Raw genomic sequence first — 26,205 nt, forward strand, 5'->3', positions numbered from 1 at the left:
GATGATCGGATATTTTGTTTTTCAGGCATGATCCCATTCTTCATTTTTCAAGGACCTGTGCAGTTCTGAACTGCATTATTATTTTCACGATATGCTTTATCAAGTCAAATCAATAACTTTATTTATATAGCACTTTTCATACAGATGCATTTCAAAGTGCTTTACGACATAAAAACAATTTAACATTTATGCACACACACACAACCCCACATGCAGCCCAAACACACAACTCCACCCTTTCCCTGAACCTCTAGACCATAATAAATAAACTATCCTCAGGATCTGTAACTGGCTTAATACTGCAGGATCCGTCGACATCAAATGCCGCCTCAGGAATGACCACTGGAGACACAGTTACAGGAAACGCCCAGGCCGGGGAAGGCCGGGGCAGGCCGGGGCCCACATCAGTAGTGCAGAAGTCCTACCAAGAACCCTGGCCAGCATGACCCCCGCCACAACGACCCCGCCGATCAAACAGGAGCAGCCCCCCAACACGGAGGATCCTTATGAGGAAAATACTGGAGCGAAAAAGATACAATAAGCAAGAAACATGTGATAAAATAACAAAATAAAATAAACCTATAATTCTGTAAAACAGCAATTAGAACAATAAGATTAAACAAAAGTAATATATAAATACCTTAAAAATACACATGTTGTCTCAAACAATTAGGTAATACAATGATGTATAAAAGATAAAAAAAAACAATGAATAAATAAATACATGAATAAATAAATAAACAAATAGATAAATTAAAGAGAAAATTAAAAGCTAAACTAAAAAGTTGGGCCTTGAGCCTCTCTTTTAAAACCATCTACAGTCTCTGTGGCCTCTGGCAGGCTGTTACAAAGGCAAGGACCAGTTTCCTGGTTATTCCCTGAAGTATTTGTTGGCTAAAATGGAAAAATTTATCAAAATAATGAGGAACATTTGGCAGAGCAAATGTGGATAATGACAAAAATAAACTGCAGATTAATCAGTTATTAAGAAGCTAACAAGCCGGCAGAAGTGATTTTGATTGTAACCACGGTGGTTTCAAGACAGCTGTGTTTTTGTAAGAATGTAAAAAGTAGATTCACATATTTTCTCCTCTTAAAAACGCTCAGTTGGTAACCTCAAACTGCAGCTGCATATGTGACAAAAAGACAGACTCAAATGTTTGAAGTACCTGTGAAATTAGATTTAAATCCAGAGCTGTAGCCTGTGGCTTTCTTATCAGAGGCATGAAGCGTCTTGTAGACCCTCCACTTTTCCTGACCTGCTTGTTCTACATCCCCGAAATATAAAGCTGCACTGCCTGCCACTTCCACATCCATCAAAGCACCCAAACCACTCTCCCTGATTCTCCATACCCTGTGACAGTGCATATAATGAGCAGCATCCTCTATTCCCAACTTGAAACTCCGGTTCAGTTGGTAGCCGTGAAGGAAGGTGTGGAAAAAACTAATTTTGCCTTCTGAGGTAAGTGATTCCGGATTTAGCTGTAAAGATGCAGAATATATAATGTGTGTTTTGATGGTTATTGTGAGTGGGTTGGCAAACACCTTGCGTCACAAGCTGAAATCCTTTGATACCCTAAATAACCCAACTGAAGGCGGTGGGAACCGGTGACAGAAAAGGGAAAAGTTGGGGAGAATGTGACTCTGTTGACAAATCCTAAAAAATGTTTGGCAGTTGTTATATAAGGCTCCAGTAATTGTTGTTGGTTTGATAAATGTTGTAAAACCAGTGGAAACCTTCACTGATGAAAGACTTTGGGCTTTATTTGTTTTTTCAAAGACCTGTAAAAGAGGAGCATGTGGAGTTAACTGGATGGTTTCTCTTGCTGCCTGTTGTTTTTTGCTGGTTTACTTCCTGAACTATTTGTCATCTCTTATCTCTCAGCTCCCACTACAGCAGACTGTTTTTCATTTAGGCAGGTTGATGCTCTTGACCATGCCCTCTATCTTTGCAGTGGAGCCGTCATTGGCTGGGCTCACAGATCCTATCAGTCCTGTTGTCACTCAACCAACACACTTCACCGTTTTCCTGCAGGATTTGAGTCTTTGTTGTCACTATTTGGCCAGTTGCACACTCAGACTTGCTGACGGCTGTTTCTTTCTTCCTATAAAATTTATTTCCCGAAATGCGTGCCATCCAGGCTATTTGATGTATGTTTAAATGCTGCTGCCATTGTGTCTGCTCCGTCTGATTGTTTTGGCTGTCAGGGTTTTTTGTTTGCCAGCTTCTGTAGGAATGTATTTGCTGTGAATGACAAATGTATGAATGAGCAACCTGTTCCCATTTTCTATTCTTATTTTCTTGCCCACACAACGTTCGCTCCAGCCGGCTTTGTGGGCTTTGTATGCAGCTCTACAAAATGTCTCCACAAACTGCAGTTTGAAAAGTTTTAGGGGTTGAACAGTTTTCTAAAGATGCACTTTTTTGTTTACCAGCTGTTTTTTGCTTTCAAGCCTGTCATTTGAACATTTGTTTAATGCTAAGGATCCTGCGTACCATATAGGCTGAAACATAAACACAATTTATCATTTCTGTTTTTTTGCAAGGAAGAAAAAAATATTCTACAGGATGCCGAAGACTTCAGTTGTTCAGCTTTGTGTTTGATACACGAGCCAGAACAAAACACCGGTAGTTTCATGTAGAGCCATAAAACAGATAAAGGTCTGACTAACTTTCTAAAATAATACAGGAAAAAACACAAAGTTACGAACAGTCAATCCTTCTTTTCTCTGCAGAATAATTGTTCCTCCACTGTCGTCCTGTGCATGCTCAGGGTGGGGGATTGGATCCAAGTCAAGATCCGATGCAATCTGTCTGTTGTAAAGTGTATGTAAAGTGTCCTGAGATTAAATTGTTGTGAAGTGACCCGATAAAAATAAAGCTGAATTGAATTGAATTGAATTGAAGAACAATATCAAATGCAACTGTTTCAGATCAGATTTAGAGAAAACAGTCTTGAATTTGGTTTGAAGATGCACAAACCAAAATAACAAAGCTGTAACAAAATCAAAGTTTGTTATTATTCTATTGGACTGAGCCCTTTAAATCTACTTGTTGTGGTTCCACATACTTGTCAACTGTCATATATGTGCCACTTTTTTAGCTATGGTGTCTCTGAATGGACAAATAGCTGTTTGTGAAACGATAGCACTGTGAGCTTTACAACTGCAGTTGTAAAAGCAGTCAGAGCTGCACCTGAGGCCACAGGATCCATTCACAGATGAAAACATGTTCATGTCTGGTAAGATGATGATTTTGACCACTGACGGGCCACCGACCATTTACCGACCATTTACAACTATCTTATGCATTTGAAGCAGTTTCTATCAGTATTTCTTACATAGAGTAACACCAAACTAAAAGCTGTTTGTTATGAATGTTTCTTTTAGAACCTGTACTGTTTTCATTTCTGGTGCCACTGTTGACATAGTTGGATGGTTAGCTGTGTCTAAACGTTTGACAGCTGCTGTGTAATAGTACATTATACATTTTCACAAAGGAAATAAACAGGAATAGGGATCCCGAAGAGCACTTTGAATTAGTTGCAGATTCTTACGATGTTGTGCCTTCAGTTTGTTCTGTACTTTATTGTAAAGGCACAATGCAGGTAACAGTAGGTTTTAGCAGGGGACATAGTTAATCTAAACTTCAATATCTTCAGTTTTAAGATGATTATGTGAAATATTACTGAAATACAAGGTAATGAAACTAAGAAAAAAGTTCACAAACAGTGTATGGCTGTAATTCATGATATGTTCCTGAATATGTATTGACTTCTATAATATCCTCTATCATTTTATAATACTTTTGATGCAAGACAGTGCTCATATAAAAGCTAAGAAGGACTGATTAGTATATATATATATATATATATATATATATATATATATATATATATATATATATATATATATATATATATATATATATATATATATATATATATATATATATATATATATACATACATACATACATACATACATACATACTATAGAAAATGAGTATAGATGATTAACCAGTGATAAACAAAGAAAGAAAGTGTTTCTTTAGGAGTGCTGAGACTGAAAACAGGATGTATTGAGAAATGGTGCACAAGTGCATAACCAGCTGTTGGCAGCTAGGCTTAAGGCAGGAGCAAGCTGCAGGAGCAACCTGCTGGCAAACTGAATTAAATGAACCGGGATTCAATTTGACAATTCAAGACATCACCCTGTTAAAAGTGAATGAGAAATGAGACCATTAACATCTGACCATTAACACGTGAATCTGGCCTAAGGGAGCGTTTTGATGAGCAAATTCAACCTTGGAGGATCATTTCCTTATGAGGCCGGTATTTGCTGGTTCAACAGGCTGATGGCCGTGTCTGCATAGGTTTGATATATTAGGCATTTCTTCCCATTCATTATAGTTACATCTTATTTGATTTTCTTGCCAGTGGAAGTCATGTTTATTCATCCATCAATTTTTTGATGGTCTGGTCGGGTCGCGGGGGCAGCAGCCTAAGCAGGGAGGCCCAGACTTCCCTCTCCCCAGCCACATTTGCCAACTCTGTGGGGGGGATCCCAAGGTGTTCCCAGGCCAGCCGAAAGATATAATCCCTCCAGCGTGTCCTGGGTCTCCCTCGGGATCTCTTCTCCTAGGGATGTGCCTGAATCTCCTAACCAGGGAGGTGTCCAGGGGGCATCCCGACCAGATGCCCGAGCCACCTTAACTGGCTCCTCTCGATGCGGAGGAGCAGAGGCTCTATTCTGAGCCCCTCCCGGATGACCAAGCTCCTCACCCTGTCTCTAAGGGAGAGTCCGGCCACCCTGCGGAGGAAACAAAGTTCTGTTTAGCTTTGTTTGTTTAACAAATAGAAGTACTTTGCAGTTTTTTTTTTTTCTGTCATGGAGGATGCTCAGTCACAACAGCTATTACACACAGGCCCAGCTTTTCTTACCATGGTGATAGGACCCTTGAGTGAAGTCCTTGTTAGCTGATGTGCAGTAAGCTCCAGTCTAATGAAGAGTAAATCAGAGATCTGGGAGGCTGAGTGGGAGCAGATGAATACAGCTAGTAGCCATAGAGTGCAATGGAGAGTTCAATGCTAATACTATTAGCCAGGAGGTCAGTCCATTCTGTCTAACCCCTGCTCAGTTCATCGGCACTTCATAAAAGGAAGGACATAAGGGCAGGGTGTTAAAACTGCAGATCACACACAAGTGTGACATCTTTGAGTATGAATATAATAAGAAAAGGGTTCAAAAGCAGTTTGGCTGCAGCTGTGTTGGACCTTGTGCCTCGAATAGACTTCCACTTGGTTGAGGCTTGAGCGTTGGAGAGGGCTGCGTCCTCGCTGTGACCAACTTCTTTTTGTCTTCTGCGTTCATTAATAGTCCATTTGTTGCCTCTCCCAAGGAGCCTCGATCTGCTGCTCACTCGTCAGCTCATCCTAATGTTGCTGATGAGACTTTAATGTACAGATGCTCCACTTAATTCAGCTCTATTAAGACTCAGCACTTTCAGTTTAACCAACGATGCTTTTTTATGATCAGTCTGTGAATTAATTGTTTGTGTCTGTATGTTATTTGCTGCGCAGTTTCTTTCAACAAAAGCACGATGATGACCTTCATCATTCTGCGGGTTATTGTAAGACATGGATCACATTCATAACAAACCATTTCCCTGTGTGTTAACCCTAATAAATCCATAAGAATGCATATTTAATGCAGAATAAGTGCTATCATGTCGCGATAGCTCTTTTCTGATAGTCATGTGACAGTGCTTTGCTGTGTTTGCTTGCAAATCTGTGCACAAACACACAAATTAACCCTTGGCATGTTTCTCTTTTAGCCAACGCCGGGCCCTGTTTCCCTAAGCAAGGTAACTCACCGGGCGAATGGCTCCTTGCTCTTTGTTATCACATCCTAAGTTCATTGTTATTCCAATCACATATTTTATGTTAAGCCATACCATCTCCTTCCGGTTGTCTCTCTTCCCTTCATGTGTACCTTTCACCTTGGACTGTGCTGTCTGTCAGATAGATCGCCAATTAAAAGGCCAAGTGCTGTCAGAGTGATGGGAGTTCTTAAAAGTGCACAGAAGGGACGCTAGGGTTTTTAAAAAAAAAAAAAAGACAGTATGTATAGAAAGTGTCAGAAGGTGTAGAAGGATGGAGGGAATGATGGACAGCAGTCGGTGAGAAAAGCCTGAACAATGACAGAAATAAAAGAACTCTTATTTCATGTTCCCACTTGACTTTCAAACCCCTCACTTTAAAGTGTTTTGTTTTCCCCCTGTTTCATTTACTTTTAGCCTCCTCCTTTGATCTGCTGCAGAAACATTTTATTTTTCTCATTTTTCTTCCTCTCGGAACTTAAAATCAATAATTCTGCAAGGAACAACTCTGTCCTTGTGGCAAATAGTCTAACATCCCATCCCATTTCTCTCTGTTTCTCTCTAATGTCCCCTTTGCACCTTTTTTTTCTGTTTTTTCTCCTTCATTTGTTTTCTGCCTTTGCGTGCCTGCTGTGGGTGTGTATCCCTCCACACTTCAATCTGCATACTTGTATGGGTGGTGATTCACTTTCTACCCTTCTTTCCTTTCCCTTACTTCTACATCCATGCTTGTGCTTTAGATCCCGAGCGTGGTGGCAGTCACATGATCTCGACAGATGACTTGGAGTATCCTCGTGAGTACCGGACGCTGGGGAACAGCGCGCGGCGCTTCTCCAACGTGGGCCTGGTGCACACGTCGGAGCACCGCCACACCGTCACCGCTGCCCAGAGTCTGGAGGCCCTGACCAACCTGCACAAGGCTGACATGGAGCGCAAGAGGGATGCCTTCATGGACCATCTGAAGAGCAAGTACCAACAGCAGCAGCAGCTGCAGCATCCACACCACAGCCCCCACCACAACCCACCATCGCCCTCGCCTTCCCACGCCAGCATGAGGGGCACCTCAGAGCGGTCTGCCCGAGAACAGGTAATCATTGTTCCATTATCAATGAATGTAGCATATGTGGCCATTAAGACTTGTGTATTATTCAAACAATTAAAGCTTTCAAAACCTGCTTGGATGTGAGAAATTATATGATATGATAGTGATGACATCATCTCTCCCATTCCCATTAATTTGTCCTTAATTCATAATGGCTTTTCAGAATGGAGTTAGAAGGACAGGTTACTGTACAACACTGAATTCAAACCTATTTTTCTTGAAGACCCCCTTTCATATAACTACCAAAAAGCTGTGGACCCCTTCCCCACTCCACGCTGAAACCATGCTTGCTTTCTGGGGTCATTAGCTTACTAGCTTTTTCCCACTAATAATGAATTTTTTTGAGTCCTGCCTTTAATAAAACCCAAGTAGTAATTATCAATGAATCCTCTACAATGTGGTGTTTCACAGATGTGTACTATCAATGACATGTTGCAGGAAAACAGAAGGTTACCAGGGTAGACTATCATTGCTCTGCTAACTCACTGACTTTACTAAACTACATAAAGATGAATATTAATTAGAAGTTCAAGGTGTGTGTGTTTTTTTTTATCATTCGCTTTGGGATGTAGTTTCAAAGTAGTGCTGGTTCCATTTGAATGAAACATTGAAACATTCAATAAATTAATATTAAAAAACTTAAATGGTTACATCTCAACTCTTCTCTGTATGGACATGGCCTTAATTTGAACAGCCACATAGACTCTGTATATCAGTCTTGCAGACCCCAGGTTGGGACCCACTGCTGTACACCACTGTTCACAAAACAGATCAGTTTGAATTAGTCCTAGATCCTGTTTCAGATAACGCCCAGGGTCACTGCAGCTTGTGCAGCTCAGCTTTTCTTTCTATATGTTACTTTTATATCTTATTATGTACATTTTGAATGCACATATGCTAATTCAGTTTAGCTCTTTCAGTTGCAATGTCTCTGCCCTGCTCTTTTCCCATTTAGTCAATTCCCCCCAACTGTAGTTTATTCTGAACCGCCTCATCACCAATCCTCTGCAGCTTCTATCGCTATCAGCACACATGGACATAATGTACTAAACGCCAACATGCTCGCTTTGTGTGTCGGCACCGCTGCTGTGTGTGAATCGGGGACAATTCAGCGTAATGACGTGACAGAAAAGCACATGAGGGGAGTGTGGTGGCGCGAATAAAAGGGATAGAGTGAGAGACTGAGTGAGTGAAAGACAGGTGGAGTCCTGGTTGTCATGGCAACCTCTCCCATATATGGCAAGTGGGGATATCTCATTGCAAAGGTCAGGTTGTGTATAGAAGGAGGAGCTGCACATTAATGAAGGCAGAGGGGAGAGAGGAATGACGAGAGGAAGGCAGGTGGTTAAAAAAAATTGAGGCGGCCACCTGGAGAGTGGACAGATCCTGAAGTGACAGGGCATTTTCGCTGCACTGGGGAGGAAGCAGCGGAGCCCAGGATTCCTTGTCATCTCGTGGATGTGAAGAGCATGGGCAGCGAGGAAACATGGAGGGGAGCGCAGCAGCTTGTCAAGCAGCCCACTGATCAATTAACCAGCACCAGCAGGACCCAACCACCCATCTGTGAAGGAGTTAATCGCCTGGTGTTGTAATGAATTAAATAAAGAGTTTCCGCCGCATGTGCAACTGGAAAGCGAGACGGAGAGAGAGAGAGAGAGAGGAAGATTGAGTGAGGAAGAGGGAGGTCGGTAAGAGAAGGAGAGAGGGAGGGAGAGGCGGGTAAAAACGCCATGAGGATTTGCTGCACCTGACGGACAGTTTGGGGATGACTGGAGTGGTGGACAGGCACAGGTGCACTGCAGGTGAGATGGAAGTGCAAGCTGGAGGCTGCTGTAGACAAGTGTGTGTGAGGGAATGTATGTGTGTGTGTGCATGGGGATAAGGATGTGCTGGCTGGTATTAGATTCCATGCCTGTTTGTTATGGTTGTTGTAGTGACAGAGTGCATATGCTCAGTGAGCTGAAGCTCAGACTAGACGAAAACTGAGTGGACGATAGCTCAGAGCTTTTTGTGTTCCTGTCTGAGAGAAGGTTGATTTGCTGTGCAGATAATGAAAACAGGATGAGAGGCTGCTGTGATGTTGATACCAAACTGACTGGAGGAGGATTTAGGGTGAGCGGGTAGGAATGATTAAGATAAGAAGTGTGAGGGGGGGGTGCAGAAAGGATGACGACATGAGAAAGAAAAGGTTGAGGGAGGGGGGGAGTGAGAACAGTCTGCTTTACATGCAGGTCAGGTAATGCAGCACTCCGCTCTGTGTGGCTACTTCTCTCTGCTGGAGCTCTGCGATTATGTCCAGTTAGAGTGTATCCGTGTGTCAGTGTGTAAATGTAAAGACTGATCGATAAACTAAGGAATCGGAACTACATACAGTGTATTTCTAAATATCTGCACCAGTTTAAATGTGCAACGAGCCAGTTTAAAGACAGTGCCTGCAAACCTTTACTACTTGTTGCATGTATCTGATTAATGGTAAACATTTAGCCAGTAGGTTGAGTTCCAAATAAAATGGTGATGTTATTAAAGAGAAAACTTACTGGCAGAGGAAGATGTGTAACATCAGGACAGAAAGCGCAAAGCAAAATGCCTGAAAATAGAAAACTCCTAGCAAAAATATCTGAAAAGCAAATAGGCTGAAACGGGGTTGATTTCAAGCATTTGTTTTAGGAAATCAGATTTGAATGCAGAAAAGCCAAATGCAAACCATCAATTACACCAGGAAAAGAGGGGAAAATGGGCCACAAAGAATCAATAAAGAATGGTGGACATTGGTTCAAATGGTTTCATCGTATTAAACATAGTATTCAGCAAGGAGATAAAAAACGTTTTTTTTGTGCAGGTCCAGTCAAACATGAAAAAATAACCCGCTTGAAGGAAACAAGCAAATTTCCTCTGTGCTTTGATTGCAGCAATGATTGTCAGACTGAACAACATTTAGAAGGAAATGGTTGTTTTTATCTTAATAAACTCTCTCTGTTTGCTGTCACAGCCTCACTGCAGTAAGTCCAAGACTGTTTATTTGCCACCATCATTCAAACAAGAGTCAAAAGGGACTGAACGTGTTAACCTGAGAACTTTGAGTGTGCATCATTGATGCAACAAACAGAGAAATATTGACAGACATGGACGCATAAGAACACAAATTGCTTCTCCATCATTAAAGCCAGTCCTCAGGCTCATTATCTTTGTCTGAGCAAGTGGACAGCAATTATTTATGATGCACAAATGATGCCCCACAGCTGCTGTCGGCTGGGTAGGGTCAGTGACGATGCTTTGTGGCTGTACTGAAGAAACGTCAGGTCATACAGACCAGTTTAAATCCAGTGTGGAAACACCTTGTGTTGTAGTTTGTCCCTGAAAGTGACCCACTTCACCAGTGACCTTTTAGCTCTGTTTGGATACAGTTTTTCTTCAGAGAAATTCTGACTTTAAAGATACATGCATTTTATTAAACATCAATTGTGAAAACCAGTTAAAGAACAGAACAGCTAGGAGACAGAAATTTTCCACAGCATCGCCTCAAAGAGTTGCCTTTAATAAAAGTTGCTTTGACATATGTTGGGAGAAATTCATATGCTGTGAAAGAGAGGAAGCGTGGGTTGAGATTATGCTCCATATCACTTTTGGTCCTACTTGTCTCTGTACCAGTGAGCCCAAGCACACTTGTAGATCCACTTCCAACATTTGTAGGGATAAGAGGAACACCCAAACATTACTTAGTAGACAAAATAACGCATTGCGAATTGCAAAAAAGTTAACTTCGAGCATGTAATATAAGGTAATTCCAGTGGACATGCAGCTAAAAGATGAATGTCAACACGCAAAGCCAGCTTAATCTTAGCGAGGGCTGTTGATTCTTGCACAACTGATAGGAAAAAGCCAGTCTCAGCTTTTTTTCTCTTTTCTTTTTTTCTCTTTGGAAAGTTTTATTTGCAGTCTCGTTCCAAAGTTTACTGCTGTGTCGCAAATCCAGTGTTATTCTAAGCAAAACATTGAAGCATGTGGTTCGTAGGCATAGCAAAGAGGAAACATAAAAAAGGCTAATAAATGGTTTGATCCTACATATTTAAAAAAGTACAAAAGGACTGAAATCACTTATTATGATCAGAACTCTACGTGTAAAAAAAAAAAAAAAAAGAGATGATGAATGAATCCTTGAGACTGAGCCATCCTGTTCATATACTTTGCATATAGTGTCACTTTGCTAACATCTTGATTTTAAAGTAAAACCTCTAAAATCAAACAAACAAACCAACAAAAAGATATGTTTTCACACTTGCAGCACAGGGCTCAAATTTTTGGACTTGTTCCAGAAGTCTCTCATGCAAGAATGGTTTTTGCAAAGGTCCACAGCGTGTGCAACATTTCGTACTGAATTATTGCTGAGTTTATACAACCAGTTTCCTCGTAAGAAGCACAGTGAAGCCATGCATGACCACACATGAACAATTAGTCTAACAGCTGGTGAGAGTCCATGCTGATAACAGTTCCTACTTTTTTTATTTATTACATTTTTTAAGTTGTTATAATCACAAATAGGAAGCGTCATCTTTTTTCTTTTTTTTTTTTTTGTCAACATCCATCATGTCTTTCCTCCAGCGTGTTCTTCATAGCAGCAAGACAGAAAACTTGGAGTCCAGACCAGATTAGCAGCACTTGCTTTGATATAAATGTGTAATCATAGGTTATGTATGTCTGAGTCTAAAGGTTATAATGGAAACAAAATTTTGCTGTTACTCATATAGATAAAATGGCGCAATTTACACAAATCAAACAAATCTCAAGTTTTAAATAAAACGTCTTTGCTAGTTGAAACTATATTAATTTCTTGCACAGAGACCAAGTCTCACTTTCTGTTTTTAGCTAAATTACATATTTCTGCAGAAGAAGAGTCAGTTTTTGCATTATTGGTTTTGAATGACTTGGATCAACAAGTAAAATACCAACGAGTCAGTGTTGACAATGAGACGATGAGGATGAAGTTTTCACAGGATACCACAGTTCAAGCTTTAAAAAAGATTTATTCAAATGCTTGGATTGGAGAAAAATATCACAAATATTCACCCAGAAGAGATTCCATCAACAACAGACATTAACCTAACACTTACGTTGAATCGCGTGGTTTTTATATATGACACAGATTTATTCCTGACTACTGAATAACCCATACCAAACTTCTAGTTTCTAACGTTTCCTCACCCCAGAATACCTTGTACAGACTGGTTTGGTTCCTGTCATGGATGTAAACAAGTTGACAGGATTTCTGCACCTGTTGTAGCTGCTTTCTCTCCTGGTGCAGAGACATAGAGATAAAAACAAGATAAAACTGTATTTCACGCTTTCTGTGCGTTATAATACGGCTTCAGCCTTTGTCTTTTTGACCCAGAAACTTTACCTAACTGCGTCTGTTTTTGCCTCATTAGGACGGATCGATAAGTTTCACTTAAATAGAAAAACAAAAAGACAACGAAGGAAAAGCATCATGAAGAAAGATATTGGGGTTAAATTAGAGAACATTAAAGCTCAGATTACAGTGAGGTAAGCAGTATAAACTGCTTGTGTTTACAGGAGCAATATAAGGTTTTGTCAGCACGGTATTAAAATTGAAGGCAGATAATGAAAAACCACGAGCTATCATAAATCAAAACTTGCCTGTCACTTTTTTTTTTTCTATCCTTGCTCAGAGTTATGCAGCCTCTGCAGAAGGAAAGCTGAATGAACTGAAAATTGCCTGCAGATAAGAATAAGAACTAGAATAAGAGTTCGGATTAGAATTAATATTCATGAACTCGGCCCAATCTTTTATTATTATTCCATGTCATTTTAAGGTATTTCTGGGCCATCGGCTGCTCGGCCTGATTTTAACTGTGGGGTAATTACGGTTTAATGCAAAACTCTGCTGAGTTCCTCTGCTAACCAACGAGCACCTTTTCTTACACGGCAGAGCAGCATGTACAGGGCAAGTGGACAGAACAGAAATGCAGCATGCAGAGGTGGAAATAAGCAGGTGTTCTGCTGAGGTTCTGATGAAAAGAGCACAGCAGGTGGATGGAGAATGGAAACGTGAGAGCAAGCGACCAAGTGGTTTCTGAAGTCTGGGAGAGAAGCCAGTGTTCCTACAGCAGAGTTGTGCTGCTGTGTGATTTGATTTCACTCTTTTCATTTCCAGCAACGTAATCTGGTTTCAGGGATTCTGTAACCTGATGCCTGCACAACACAGCCACTGCCGCCATTATCAACCAATCAATGCTTGTGGTTTAGATAGCTGCATGAAGCGACGCTATCAGGCATATTAATGAGTTTCACACATATCCAGATTAGTCAAACATGGACTACAACGTGTGCTATTTTTAGCTGGTACGTAGGATTTTATGTAAAAATCCAGTTTGTTTATGTTTTTTTTCTCCTTTTGTGTTTAGAAAAGTAACTTTTTTCTTCATTTCTCTTTCCTCTCCTTCTTTTGTCCTTCAACAGCAACAACCCAACTACTGGAGCTTTAAGGTCAGTGTTGCTTGTCAAAGTGCCACTGTGCGTTTGTCATCCTTCCATCCATGTGTGTGTGTGTGTGTGTGTGTGTGTGTGTGTGTGTGCGTGAATATACGTGTGTTTCGCTATGTAGCATCACGTCCATCCCCTCAGGCAATCCTCTGTCTCCACACTCCTTTTGCTCTTTCAACATGCAGCTCACATGGCTTCTCTTGGCTCCCTGGGCAGCGGCTGCGTGTGTGAATATGTGTGATTGTGGGGTGTGTGGGAGCAGAAGTGTCAGGGGTGGTGACAGCTTAAACTTCTCCATCTCCATTTAATCTGCGAACAGCGTTTCTCTGTGGATTTATGACACCTCTGCCAGTTGGCATTAATGGCTGGAAGTCATGTGACCCTGCAGATGCCTCATGTGTTGCAGAAGCACGTCTGAAATAATGCTTTGAAATTAGCCGAGAGCTTCGAGTTGTGGTTGGTTTTAAAGACTGAAAAAACAGGCGGATGGCTTCAACTGAATTAAGTATTTTTGACCCTGTATGCAAGGTCACATGCATCGCATTTTGGTCTTATGTCTCATAGAAACTGGCAGAGATTTTTTCTTTATCTAAATGAAACAGATAATGAAAGTAGTCCGAGTTTATCGGAGGTGCAGTGTTCCCTGTATCCATGCTTGCGGCATCATTTGGACGGGGTGGAAATGTCACTAAATATCAGTATCCATTTACCCTGGCCCATGGGAATGTGTAAAGCAGTTTAGCCTTCACCCTCACAAGTACTTTGACCTGAAAAAGGGGATTCAAATTTAACTCCACCGGTCACATAAATGAAGTTAATCTTTGCGGTATGACAAGTGCAGCTTTAAGGCCAGTCTGTTTGATATGTTAATCAGATCTTAAAGGAAAAAGTAAGTTTCATTCGAACTGAAAATGTTATTTTGGCAAAGTTCTAACTAACACAAGTAAGGATTAAACAACAAAGAGCTGTGCATTGCATGGTTTTAATGCACAATGTGGAGTCTGGACCATGACGTGCAGCAGAGAAGTGCATTAAAACCGTGAAATGCACATATCTGAGTTGTTTAATCCGCTTATACCGTGGTCTCACACAGTAAACATTTTATAACAAATGTTTATTTCTTTTTTTTTTTTTCACAAAACCTGCTAAATATGCTGAAGTATATGAACTATTTCATGTTGGCTTCAATGTAGTTTTTAGGTTAAACAACCGTTGTCAAGCTACAGCATGTGTTTCTCATTCGCCTGTCAAAAGCCAGTTCATATGAACCAGTTGGTTAATGCGTTTCTGTGGTGTAACAGAGTGATATTACAGTGATTTAACTTGCTGATCTATATGTGCGTATATACAAAAATAATGCGCACCAGTTGGCATTAGAATGATCACTGACCATGGTATATTTTTTTATTCATGATTGGTAAAATGCACAGGACAAGTTCTCAGGTTCAGGCAGATACACATAGTCATTTAATGGACATATTAAGATAATAAAAAATCCTCTGCTTCTTACCAGGTCTTAAGCTTAAGCTTAGCTAACCTCAGTTGACCGATAGCACACAGTGTGATGATAATTTTAGCTGCCCAAAACACCAAGTTTGTGTGAAGAGTAGGTCCACTTTGTGATTCAACATAGTCTTGAGACAATTTCGGTCTCATCAGTGTTTTAGCTCATTGAAGTTTAGTGGCATATGTTCAAGCACAGCCCTCTTGAAGGTCGTGCCTATGTGTTTTAATCAGATTAAGGTCTGGACTTTGACTGGATTGTTGCAACACCTTGATTTTTTTTCCTTTTTTTTTTTTTTTTTTTTTTTTTTACATTCTCTGTAGATCCACTGCTGTGTTTGGGGTCATTGTCCCAAACACGATCATCCAGTTTCTGGCTTGGTTTAGCTTTTGGACAGAGGGCCTCCCATTTGACTTTAGAGTACTTTGGTACTCAGTAGTTGAATCTGACTGCGAGGTATGAATGTCCCGTGGCTGCAAAACAAGCCCAAATAATTACTACATCCCTGTGTTTATTTTTGTTTTTTTTTTTTACTAAACTTGATGTTGTGTTTTATGGTTTGTTTTTGTCAGTAGTACAAATGACATGTTTCCAGGAGCTTTGTGGCTTGTTCAAGTGCTAATTTGCACGCCTTTGTTATTTTTAAACAAGCTTCTTGTATTTTTTTTTAATCATACTCACTGAAGCTTGCAGAATCTGATATGTAGCTCTTATTTATTTATTTATTTATTTATTTATTTACCTATTTTTGTTTTCATAGCCTGTCAAAGTCTGATCTTTAGGTGAACTTGCTGAGATGTCTTCTCATGCTAAGGGTACTTTTCTGGAATTTGTGAATAGTCTTTCTGACTGTAAAATGGAGGACAACAGCTGCTTCTCAAACATCATTGCTGATGTCTTTCCTCCTTGGCATTGTGTTAGCATGCACCTGACCTGCCAACACCTTTTCTTTTATAGAACTGCTCACACTTGCTGATAATCAATAAATCATGTGCAATTTATCAGCAGCACCTGGCTGCTACTTTCTCACTGATTGCACACTTTGGTTTAGCTTTTGCTGAATAAATTTGTTGTTCTCTTACACATTGCACCTTGCACATCCCAATATGAGTGACTGCCTTTTTGTTAATTATAAAATGTCAATTTGCAGTCCTCGGAAACTGTGTCATCAATCACAAAAGAGAAAAAACATTTGTTTATTAGACTTAAACAAGACTGCAGCAGTTATAAAGTGAACAAAAGACTACCGCAGTGTTTGATGTGGAAACAGGTTTAAATGTATTTGCGTTCCAACACAAACTGTTTGACGCTATTGAGGTCGACACCTCATCCTGCGCAGTTTTCTTCCTCGCAAAACTTCAAAACTATTCCCAACTCACTCATGTCACCAGCTCTAAACTAAGCATGTCTTTTAGGATTTACCACCTGGTTAGGGTGGGAGTTAATTTAATTTGATTTAGTGAAGTCAACTCAACTTATTTCTTTAAAAGGTGCTCTATGGGGCAGATTAGCTTCTATCTGTGCCTATTTGTTCATGTTTAACAATGTAAAGTTAAACTGAACATGAAATGAAATGAACAAATAAATAAATAAATAAGAAAATAAATAATATAAAGATTTTAACTAGCACGTTGTAAAATGAACATTTGCACGATCAGCCCGTTCTGTGCCAGTTACATGTGTTGTACACCTCTTACAACGTTCCCAGGCCACTCTCTTTTCTGGCACATAATAAAATTTAGGAGAGGAATCTCATACATCACCTCCTCTGCAAAATAGAAGATAATTTTCATCTTCTCCCTGTATTTGCTGCTTCTTTTAGTTCCATGCATGAATGTCTCCTGGTGTTCTGAAGAGAAATGACTCCCTGGTTGTTGCAGGATTTTCTGTCCAGAACACTGGCGTAAGACATTTTGAGGAGACATAATTGGGTGGAGAAGGCACAATTAAAGTCAAACAGATATGAGACACAAATCTATTTAAGGAGCTGTTTTCTTCCACTTCTCTAAAAGTACGATAGATGGTCTGCTTTTCTGCAGAAAAGAGTGCATAGATCTGAAAATGTCAGACTCATAAAGTCCAGTTCCAGGCAGTAGTAGCATAAGCAAAGTGAATAGATGAGAGACTGACCTCTGTCAGCAGAGACAGAAGAGGAGGCAGACACGCTGACATAAAGCAGCACAGCAAGAATCAGAAGCGAGCTTTGGAAGTGATGGGAGAGGACAAGTGAATGATGGAGGATAAAAAGTGTGAAAAAGACATAACTGGAGACAAAGAGGGGAGGTGAAGATATATTAATAGGAGAAACCGAATAAGGTGGATGACAGAAAAATGGAGGACACGGACGAGGTGGGAGCTCTGTAATTTTAACCATTTAATAAGTAATACCCCAAAACTAAAAGGTTCACACACATCTAGCTGTGTTTGACATTTCTGCATTTCGTCTTGCTCAAGCTGAATGTCATATCATTTAATAGGAGAGTTGTTGCACTGGAGGGAAGAAGATTAGAAAGCAAAGTCTGGCAGCATCCATCATGTGACGAACCAGCTTCCTGATGAGGTTGTTGTGTCGTTTAGCCACATTTGCTCCCCAAATGGCTGCATGTTTAAGAATTTCACATGAATAAATATTAAATCTGCCTTATCTTAAGCCAAGCAGAGTGTGTGTGTGTGTGTGTGTGTGTGTGTGTGTGTGTGTGTGTGTGTGTGTGTGTGTGTGTGTGTGTGTGTGTGTGTGTAGTTACACTATGCACGATAATAAGCATTTGTGCACAGCCACAACCAGGCTGATTTGAACATGATTACCTCCTCCACAGCAGCGTCGATGAAGAGAAAGGCAGCATCGGTTCAATAAAAAGCAGAGCTGGCTGGTCTACTGAAAACTGTACATATCGAGGCCACAGTTTTAGCCACGGCATGTCAAACTATAATCCTGAAATATTGAACAAGCTTAATAAAGTTTATGACGGCTGGATCACGGATCCTTCTGGCAGATACTTGAGCATCGTCAAACTGCACATCAGACAACATTTGATATGATAGAAAATTAGGTTCTAGGATGCTTATTCTGTTTTTGTTTTGTTTTCTTGAAGAAATTAGCTCAATCTATACTAAAAAAAAACAAACAAAAAACCAAAATAGATAAATGAGCGTTTAATTGATTATGTAGCCAGTAAACTTGTTCAATATATCTTTTTCATTAAAACAGCCTGTGAATTTGATGAAAACTCTTTAGTGAAAATACAAATATAAATTGATGTGATGAAAAATGGAAAGAAAATCAATTTAGCTGCTTGTGGTTCAAAGTTATATAGTCTTTGAGGTAAATTATACACCTAAGAATCTCATTTTTGTCCCTAAAACTGTTCTGTGTAAGTGTTGTTGTGTTTGGGGGGCTGAGTGGAGTCGTGCTAGTGTCTACAAGCAAGTTTGTAGCTACCATTGACATCTGGACCTTGGTGTTTTTCTACTGTGTGCGTAATGATATGACTAAAATAAAATAAAGGCTTTTCTGCTGCGATGTTATCTGAGAAGAATAATTAGTTATGATGTGCGGATTGATACCGAAATATTGATTCCTCCGGTATTCCAGTCAATTCAGCTTCACAACTGTGCCACTTCACAACAATGTCATCTCAAGGCACGTTACAGACACATCAATTTAAGCCAAGTCATAATAAATAGCCTTGAAAAGTAAGAACTACTTATTCTACTGCTTGCCGTTCTCATAAGGTGAAATAAGTCACGACGTCGTGTCTTAGCAACGAGCTGCTCACTCACTGATTGGTCAGTGATCAATCAGTCCAAGTTCTCTTCAATATTGAGACATTTCAGCTCCACAACTGCAGCGATGTGCCGCTTGATGAGTGTAAAGATCACAAACCTCCTTAAACATCTGAGAACCAACCAGAACACAGAAGCAGAGGTTGAGATAGATAGATAGATAGATAGATAGATAGATAGACCACTTACCACAGAGATCTGTGTTTTTGTTGTGTAGATAACTTTACTCTAAATTTTGGGAGGAGACAGATGTTTGGAGGAATGAAGAGGACAGAGCCGATGGAGAAAACAGACATGACATGAAAGAGAGGGAGTGGTTTGTGTGAAACATAACTTTTATTTTAAGTAGTTTTTGGTCTTAATTTTGTCCTCTGAGGTGTGTGTGTGAGTCATATTAGGTGATTGACCTCGGTATTTTTAAAACCCTGGCCACGCCCCGCTCTGTGTTGAATTTCTGGAGTCTGTTGTCAGACCACTTTATTTCATGTTAATCTCATTTCATTTCAGTTCTAAGATTTCCTTTTCGGTTCTTTTTCCATATCCTGCTCTGCTTGTTCCCCTCCTCTGCAATACATTTATAGTATGTCGAGTTTAAATCTGGATTTAAGATCTGCTGTATATGTCTGAATCTTGAATCAAAATGAGGAAGTTGAATCAGTTTCTCTCCAGTGCTGTTTACAAGATCATGTCTCACACTGGCATGTCTTACAGGACCAGATGCACGACCAGATGGTGCATTTACATGTGTTATTTACACTGCAGAGAGATGTTTTCAGTTTTCAAACTGATAAACCACAAAGATGAGGGTTAGTGTTTTTGGAGCATGTTGTAAGATTCAAACTCACTCAGAGCCAGCAATGTGTCGGTTTGAATACAGTACACACCTATATACGTACAAAAAAAAAAAAACATTGTTTAGTACAACGCTTTGAAAATACAACTGTACTCTTAAGTTGCAGGAGAATTTGAAATGTGAATTTTGCCATCAGAAATCCACCCAGAGATTCAGAATTGTACTCTCAATTTCTATACTCAACACGGATGTTCCAAATGAGTTTTTTTCCCCCAACATTTATAATATAATTTTGTTCTGTTTTTCAAAGCCAAATCAGTTGCCGGTCATTTTCACAGAGTTGCCATTTGTATTCGTGAAACTCTTGCAAGTTGGCTATATACCTCAGCCTGTTGCACAGAAGACTTTAAATTTCCTTCTTAGATGTGACACATTAGGTTTAATCTCTCTTTAGCTGGGGGATTCACTTAAGATGTTGCACAAAATCTCTTAATAGGCATCCTTAGTGAGGAAAATGTGAAGGGATTTACTGCATTTATGGCAACATTTGTGGTTTCCATGGAGACTGTTATATATTTCAGTGTGTTTTTGCTTGTATTATTTCTTCAGCTGTTAGATTCTTAAATAAAAAAACTTTGTGCAACAGTTTAACTCTTTTTAAGTAACTCAGTAAGTACAAGGTCAAGGTTAAGTACTTTTTCAGGCTTTTTTTGTGCAAACAGACTACATTTTCCAGTCACTCACTTAGACTGAAAGTGGAACTATTATGTGTATTTCAGGCTAATTTATTTTTATTTCTGAGCCCAAAAGGGCTGGGATTGATGGAGTAATTGTCACAAATCGCTTTATTTACTTCAGATCGACCCTCTCCGTAGGCTGTCAGATCAGCCTGTGGGCAAAACGAGTGGATTGAGACTCTTCCGCATTAAGCCCCGCCTCCCGCCACTGCACTACATCAGGAGCGCGCACCGCACCTGCTTTCGCCGTCATTGTAACATCTCATAAACAGAAGGATTAGGCTCATATGAACTCAATAAAAAAAAAAAAAAAAAAAAACTACAATGTCAACACATAGCATACAGCCCTACATGTTGGAACCTGAATCAGACCCGAAACATAAGGACCTTCTCCTTACATATAAAGCCCTCCACAACCAGGCACCACTATATATCAAAGACCTCATTGTTCCTTATATACCAAGTAGAGTACTTCGTTCGCAGACTGCAGGCTTACTTGTGGTTCCTAGAGTCTCAAAGAGCCGAGCAGGAGGCAGAGCCTTTGGTTATCAGGCCCCTCTCTTATGGAATAAGCTCCCAGTTAGTGTTAGGGAAGCAGACACCCTCCCCACCTTTAAGAGTAGGCTGAAGACTTATCTTTTTGATAAGTCCTATAGCTAGGGATGGTTAGCATCCCTTAGTTATGCTGCTATAGGTTTAGACTGCTGAGGGACATTTCCTGATACACTGAGCTTCTTTCTTTTTCTCTTTATCTCTCTCTTTTATCCCCCCCAATAACAGTGTTGCATCATTAACATGTATGTCTCCTGTCTCAGCAGGTCTCCCTGGCCGGGAGTAGCAGTTCCTGTTGTCTGTTGTCTTTCTGTCCTCTTCCCCCCACACAGCAGAGGCAGATGGCTGCCTGTCCTGAGCCGGGTTCTGCCGGAGGTTTCCTTCCTGTTAAAAGGGAGTTTTTTCCTTCCCACTGTTGCCAGTGTGCTTGCTCAGGATGGGAGATTGAGTTGGACTCAACTCAATCTGTTGGTTTCCTTATATAGGCTGTTATGAATTGGCCTTCATTATGTTTTCCCCTCTGTCTGTAAAGCGTCTTGAGATGGCATTGCCGTGATTTGACGCTATATAAATAAAGTTGAATTGAATTGAATTGAATTGAAAACAAAGTGGAAAACAGCAACCCACAGCAACGAATGCAGCGGGATGTCTCTCTTTGGTAAACTCACCAGCCATCGTTGGAAATAACTTTATCCCACGTATTCCACCCGCCTGATGTATTTGTACATGCCCTAGTTAACCAGTAGAAGGTAACCAATCACCGAACCTTATCCCCCGAGACGTCACAAGGATTTCCAAGTAGAAAAAAACTCTCTAAAACGACGCGTTTTTCGTCACTATGGAAACCGAACAGAGGGCGTGCTGGTACTCTAACTCAAACTCAAACATGCGTTTAGGTGATAAAAAACAGTGCCGTTCACATGTCTGATGAGGATTCAACACTGTAACTTTGTTGAAAGCTCAGAAAACTTGAAATATCGTAATAGCACAACTTTAAGTGTCCATATGGTGTCAGTGTAATGGATCAGTCATAAATGATGTATCAAAGAAAAGGTATACCTTTTCTTTGTATTTTTTCCCAGGTAACTTTTTAACTTCTTTTTAAGTCTTTAACTACCTATGTAGGAGACAGTCAGGACAGATTTTATTACATAAACATGCTGCGGTTGTGTGTTTTCACAAGTATATACAGTACATAAAACCATTCACTTATATCATACTTTTTCATTAGATGTGTATTGAAATACGGATGAAAAAACAGTTTTGCAGGAGACGTACAATATTACAGCACAAACCTTCACAGGGCTGTCTGAAAGTTAGCCATTATGGGTCCCATTTTGAAGATTTTGTCAACATCCCCTACGGGAACCGTTCACAGCGATGTATGGCAGACATCCGGTGAACCTTTTTGTTTTTTCTGGCTTTTGTGCAACTGACTTCTAGATTTTCTGTCACTTGCTTTTTGGTTTTAACAATAAAACCTCATTGCCTATATTGTCTTACATCATTTCAGTTAAAAAAAAGTTTCGGAAACACAGGCTGTATCGTCGAGTTAAAATTTCTCTCATGTTTGCAAACTGTAGAGTTTGCAAATGCAGCAAACTCTAGACCAAAACCTTTCAAGCCCACTTACAAATCCTTTTTACTGGTTTTCATACATGAAATACAATGAAATCCTGGCTGAAATGTTTCAGAGTTTATGAGTATACTGCTTGATATCATACAGAGTTAGTATAGCGGTTTTCCTCTGTTTCCTCTGGCGGTTCAGCTTCAATTTTAATCTTCAGGATATTAATCTTGTGGTGTAAGTACTACTTTGGTGGGGAAAAAACACTTTTAAATTTCACTTAAAAAGATTTTACAGACTAAAACTCTGAAATGTAGTAACTGAATCTAAGGGAAAAGTTGAATGATTGATTGCTGGATCTACATCACATGAAATGCAATGAAAAAAAAAAACAACATGAGAAGGTAAACAAATGGATGCCGTATGGCCCCACAATGAGGCCAGGATGCTGCATGCTGCAGTATGTGCTGCTGCTCATTGTCGCCACTGTTTAGATGAATGACCCTATTAGAAAACATGGTGGGGGTTATCTGTCAGCATCACCGTTTCCCTTTGTGCCCAGACATTGTCTCCCACCACTATCTCTGCACTTTGTGTAGGTGTGGGACTGAATTATGTATGATGGTGTCGAGAGAACAGTGACATTACATTCTGAAAGCCCGCAGGGGGTTTGTAACTTACCTTGTAAACCCACTGTACATGTAAAAGCATACAGTGGCAGTAAAAATAAGAGCAAATTACCATTGATTGTGATACTTAAAAGTTAAAAGGCTCATGTACTGCAGTTTAGTTACTATTTCCTGTGCTGCTGCAGCAATCTATTCCTCCAGCAAGGCATTAGCCAAGTGAGAGAAATGTGATTGTTGCCTCTTCTCTCTCTGAGTGTTAGCAGGGTTGCACAAAAAGTGTGAAAATTTCAAGCCAATTTTAGTGGAGCATAGGAACAGCCCCTAAAAGTTTGCTGTGGATTAAGGTCATGTTTATTAACCTCTTCTTGATGAGGTGTATTTTTTCATATTATTTTCAGTGAAAACCAGAGTATAGTAGCTTAGCATCTACGAATTAGTGAAGTGTATCATTAGTATCTGCAAAAGTAGAAGTTTAAATAAATTATTCCATTACAAACGCTTCGATAGAACCATTATTCGGGGTCACTATGGATCGATACCGCTATTAATTGTCAGATACAGTCCTTAAATGAATCTTACAAACACCATGAGGATCCAGAAAGAGGTGAACCCCAAAATATATCATAGGAAGAGTGAATACATCATTATAAACCTTCTTTCATCATCATGGAACCTATGAGTGCCTTGATTATTAATTGCTTAATGTCAAACGTTGGCAGAGTCATAGAAGAAAAAACAAGCAGAGCTGTTTAAGGTGGAATAAACATTTTGACCAGAAGACAGAGCTTTTGTTGTTTATATGAAGTGGAGAAATGAGCAGAGTCGGTGTGATGTGCTCATATTTTTGGTGCACAATCTGGTGGTCTTTTAACCGACTTTTTCCTCATCATTTTAGTGTACTTCATGTATGAATTGGTATTACCGAGCATGTGCAAACATCCTCTGTAATGCAGGTACCTTATGTTGAAACCTGATTAAAAGTTCCAAAATGCTGAATCTTAACAATAAGTTATCTTACTGGTAAATGAGACACACATCTAATTTATGTATTTATCATCCATTTATTCACAATTTCTGATCATCCTAGGACTTCTAAAGAGCTTTAATCATTCTCTAAAGCAATGCTGCACACTAGGACTAGTCTAATGTTCCCATTTTCTCTCTGGCAATGCTTCCCTCATTTTTATTAGTTCGGATACTCAGATGGCAAAGAATCCTGACGACCACTTAATGTTGGCAGAAAGAAAGACCACTGTTGAAATTGAATGTATATTGTTATAAATTCTCCTGTTTAATGTACAGAAGAACCAAATTGCAACTGAAGGGAAATTTCCTGCAGCTGTAGTGCACATTAATGTGTCACTCCTGCTGTAAATCATCTGATTATTACATGAGTGTGCAGGGATGTGTGGAAAAGATACAGAGCATTGGAGAGGTATTCATAAACCTGGGACAAAATGGACTTAAACAGACAAGCCCCTCTTTTAGTGAGAAGAAAAAAAAGAGTGAAGGCAAAACTAAGAAAAGCTACTTCTGCTGCAGACAGCATCAGTGATTTACTCAGCATAGTTAAACTACTGACATTTCAGAGCCATGATCGGAACCAAATCCCAAGTGGAAGATGGATTGATGGATAAAGCAGGGGTATTACCGTCATGCAGGTTTTAAATGTTTCTCTACTGTAATGTACCTGATTCAAATTAAATGAATCCACCATCTTATCAAGTTCTGCTTCCTGCATTTCTATCAGGAGTTTTTAAACATAGGAAGCCTCTAACATCCAGGATCGAACTTGCAAACACCTGGGAGAAGGGAAAGTAGACAAACATGCTGAGCCAAATTAAACATTTCAGTCAACAAGCTCAGAGATGGGCCCTCCGTGTTGCTTCAACCAGTTCCTGTTAATCAAGTACCACATTATTGAAAGCCACAGTAGATCCAAACTGCAGCTTGACTCAGATAGAAAGAGGTGACAACTGTTGTTGTCATGCTTCAAAAAGAAGAAGACAGGCACAGCGACTGTAACAAGGCTAAAGACGTGTCTGCTTCCTCCACTGAAAGCAGCCAACAGCATTCTGGGAGCTTGTTACAGTAGCCTGTGAGCTGAAGGAAACACCGCAGCGGTGGGGAATCTGGGAATTCAGTTCAGTGAGCCCCAGCTGCACTAACGGGGAGAGACGCCTGGGCATAGGCCAGCAGGATAAACCCACAGTGACAGCTTGGGATTTGCATGAGCTTCTCCTCCCATCCCACAAGCACTCATTTAAAAGTTCGTAGGTGCACAGGGATAAGACTGTGAATGAGGATGCGTGGGTGGTGTGCAGAGTCGAGCAAACAGAACAACTTTTGTTAAAGTGAAGCTGTTTCAGCTTGATTCAGCCTCTTTCCCAAATCAGGGGATTTATGAAGGGTAATGCTTTTAGCCCCAGGACTTCTCAGTTCTGTCCTATGAGGGCTGCAATCCTGCAGCTTTTTAATGTTTTTAATGTATTCCTGAAAACCAACAGGACTGCAGCCCTTGTTGGACCCAAATATGTAGCGTTGCACTGGACTGAGTCCCATTTGACGACACTGCATTTTACTGCCTCGTTCTACTGATGTCACATTCTGTGATGCTGGTATTTAGTGAGCGACTGGTTGCTCGTACCATTGCCAAGGTCTCAATAATCTTGTTAGGTGGCTCATTGTGTGGTGTCTCATTGTGTGTGTGTGTGTGTGTCTTCCCATTGGTCTTACTCCATCAGCCCAGACAAATCCATTCTTTCTGCTTTAGATTCACCTCTCACTTAAATGATTCTACATCTCTGTGTGTTCTCCTGTCATGCAGAGCCGCAGTCCACGTCATTCCCAGTCTACCCAGTCTGGGCTTGCCGACCAGGCTGCCAAGCTTTCCTTCGCCTCCGCTGAATCCTTAGAGACCATGTCAGAAGCAGACATTCCCCTGGGATTCAACCGGATGAACCGATTTCGCCAGAGCCTGCCGCTGTCCCGCTCTGCCAGCCAGAATAAGCTACGGTCTCCAGGTACAGATTTGAAGCACTCCTGGCAGGCTCTGTCGCAACATGCTGGTTGGACTCAAGACAGATTTGCAGCGTTCTCTTCGCTGCGTGTTGCCGGTGATGTGAACCATGCTGCTTAAAGAAGGTGGAAGACGTTGAC

At 40.3% G+C, this 26,205-nt stretch overlaps 1 protein-coding gene across 1 annotated transcript in view; it reads left to right on the top strand.

Annotated features, from left to right (window-relative positions):
* Positions 1-26,205, top strand: part of srcin1a (SRC kinase signaling inhibitor 1a) — a gene marked incomplete at both ends in the record, with an annotated part of 106,550 nt that overhangs the window by 57,737 nt on the left and 22,608 nt on the right. Inside the window, 4 exons of the mRNA XM_079253108.1 lie at positions 5,837-5,866; positions 6,622-6,968; positions 13,458-13,484; positions 25,874-26,069. Of these exons, the coding sequence (XP_079109234.1) occupies positions 5,837-5,866; positions 6,622-6,968; positions 13,458-13,484; positions 25,874-26,069 (600 nt within the window). The remainder of the gene's footprint in view (positions 1-5,836; positions 5,867-6,621; positions 6,969-13,457; positions 13,485-25,873; positions 26,070-26,205) is intronic.

This window comes from Telmatherina bonti (assembly GCF_933228915.1).
Source record: "Telmatherina bonti genome assembly, chromosome: 14".
Lineage (NCBI taxonomy): Eukaryota > Metazoa > Chordata > Actinopteri > Atheriniformes > Telmatherinidae > Telmatherina > Telmatherina bonti.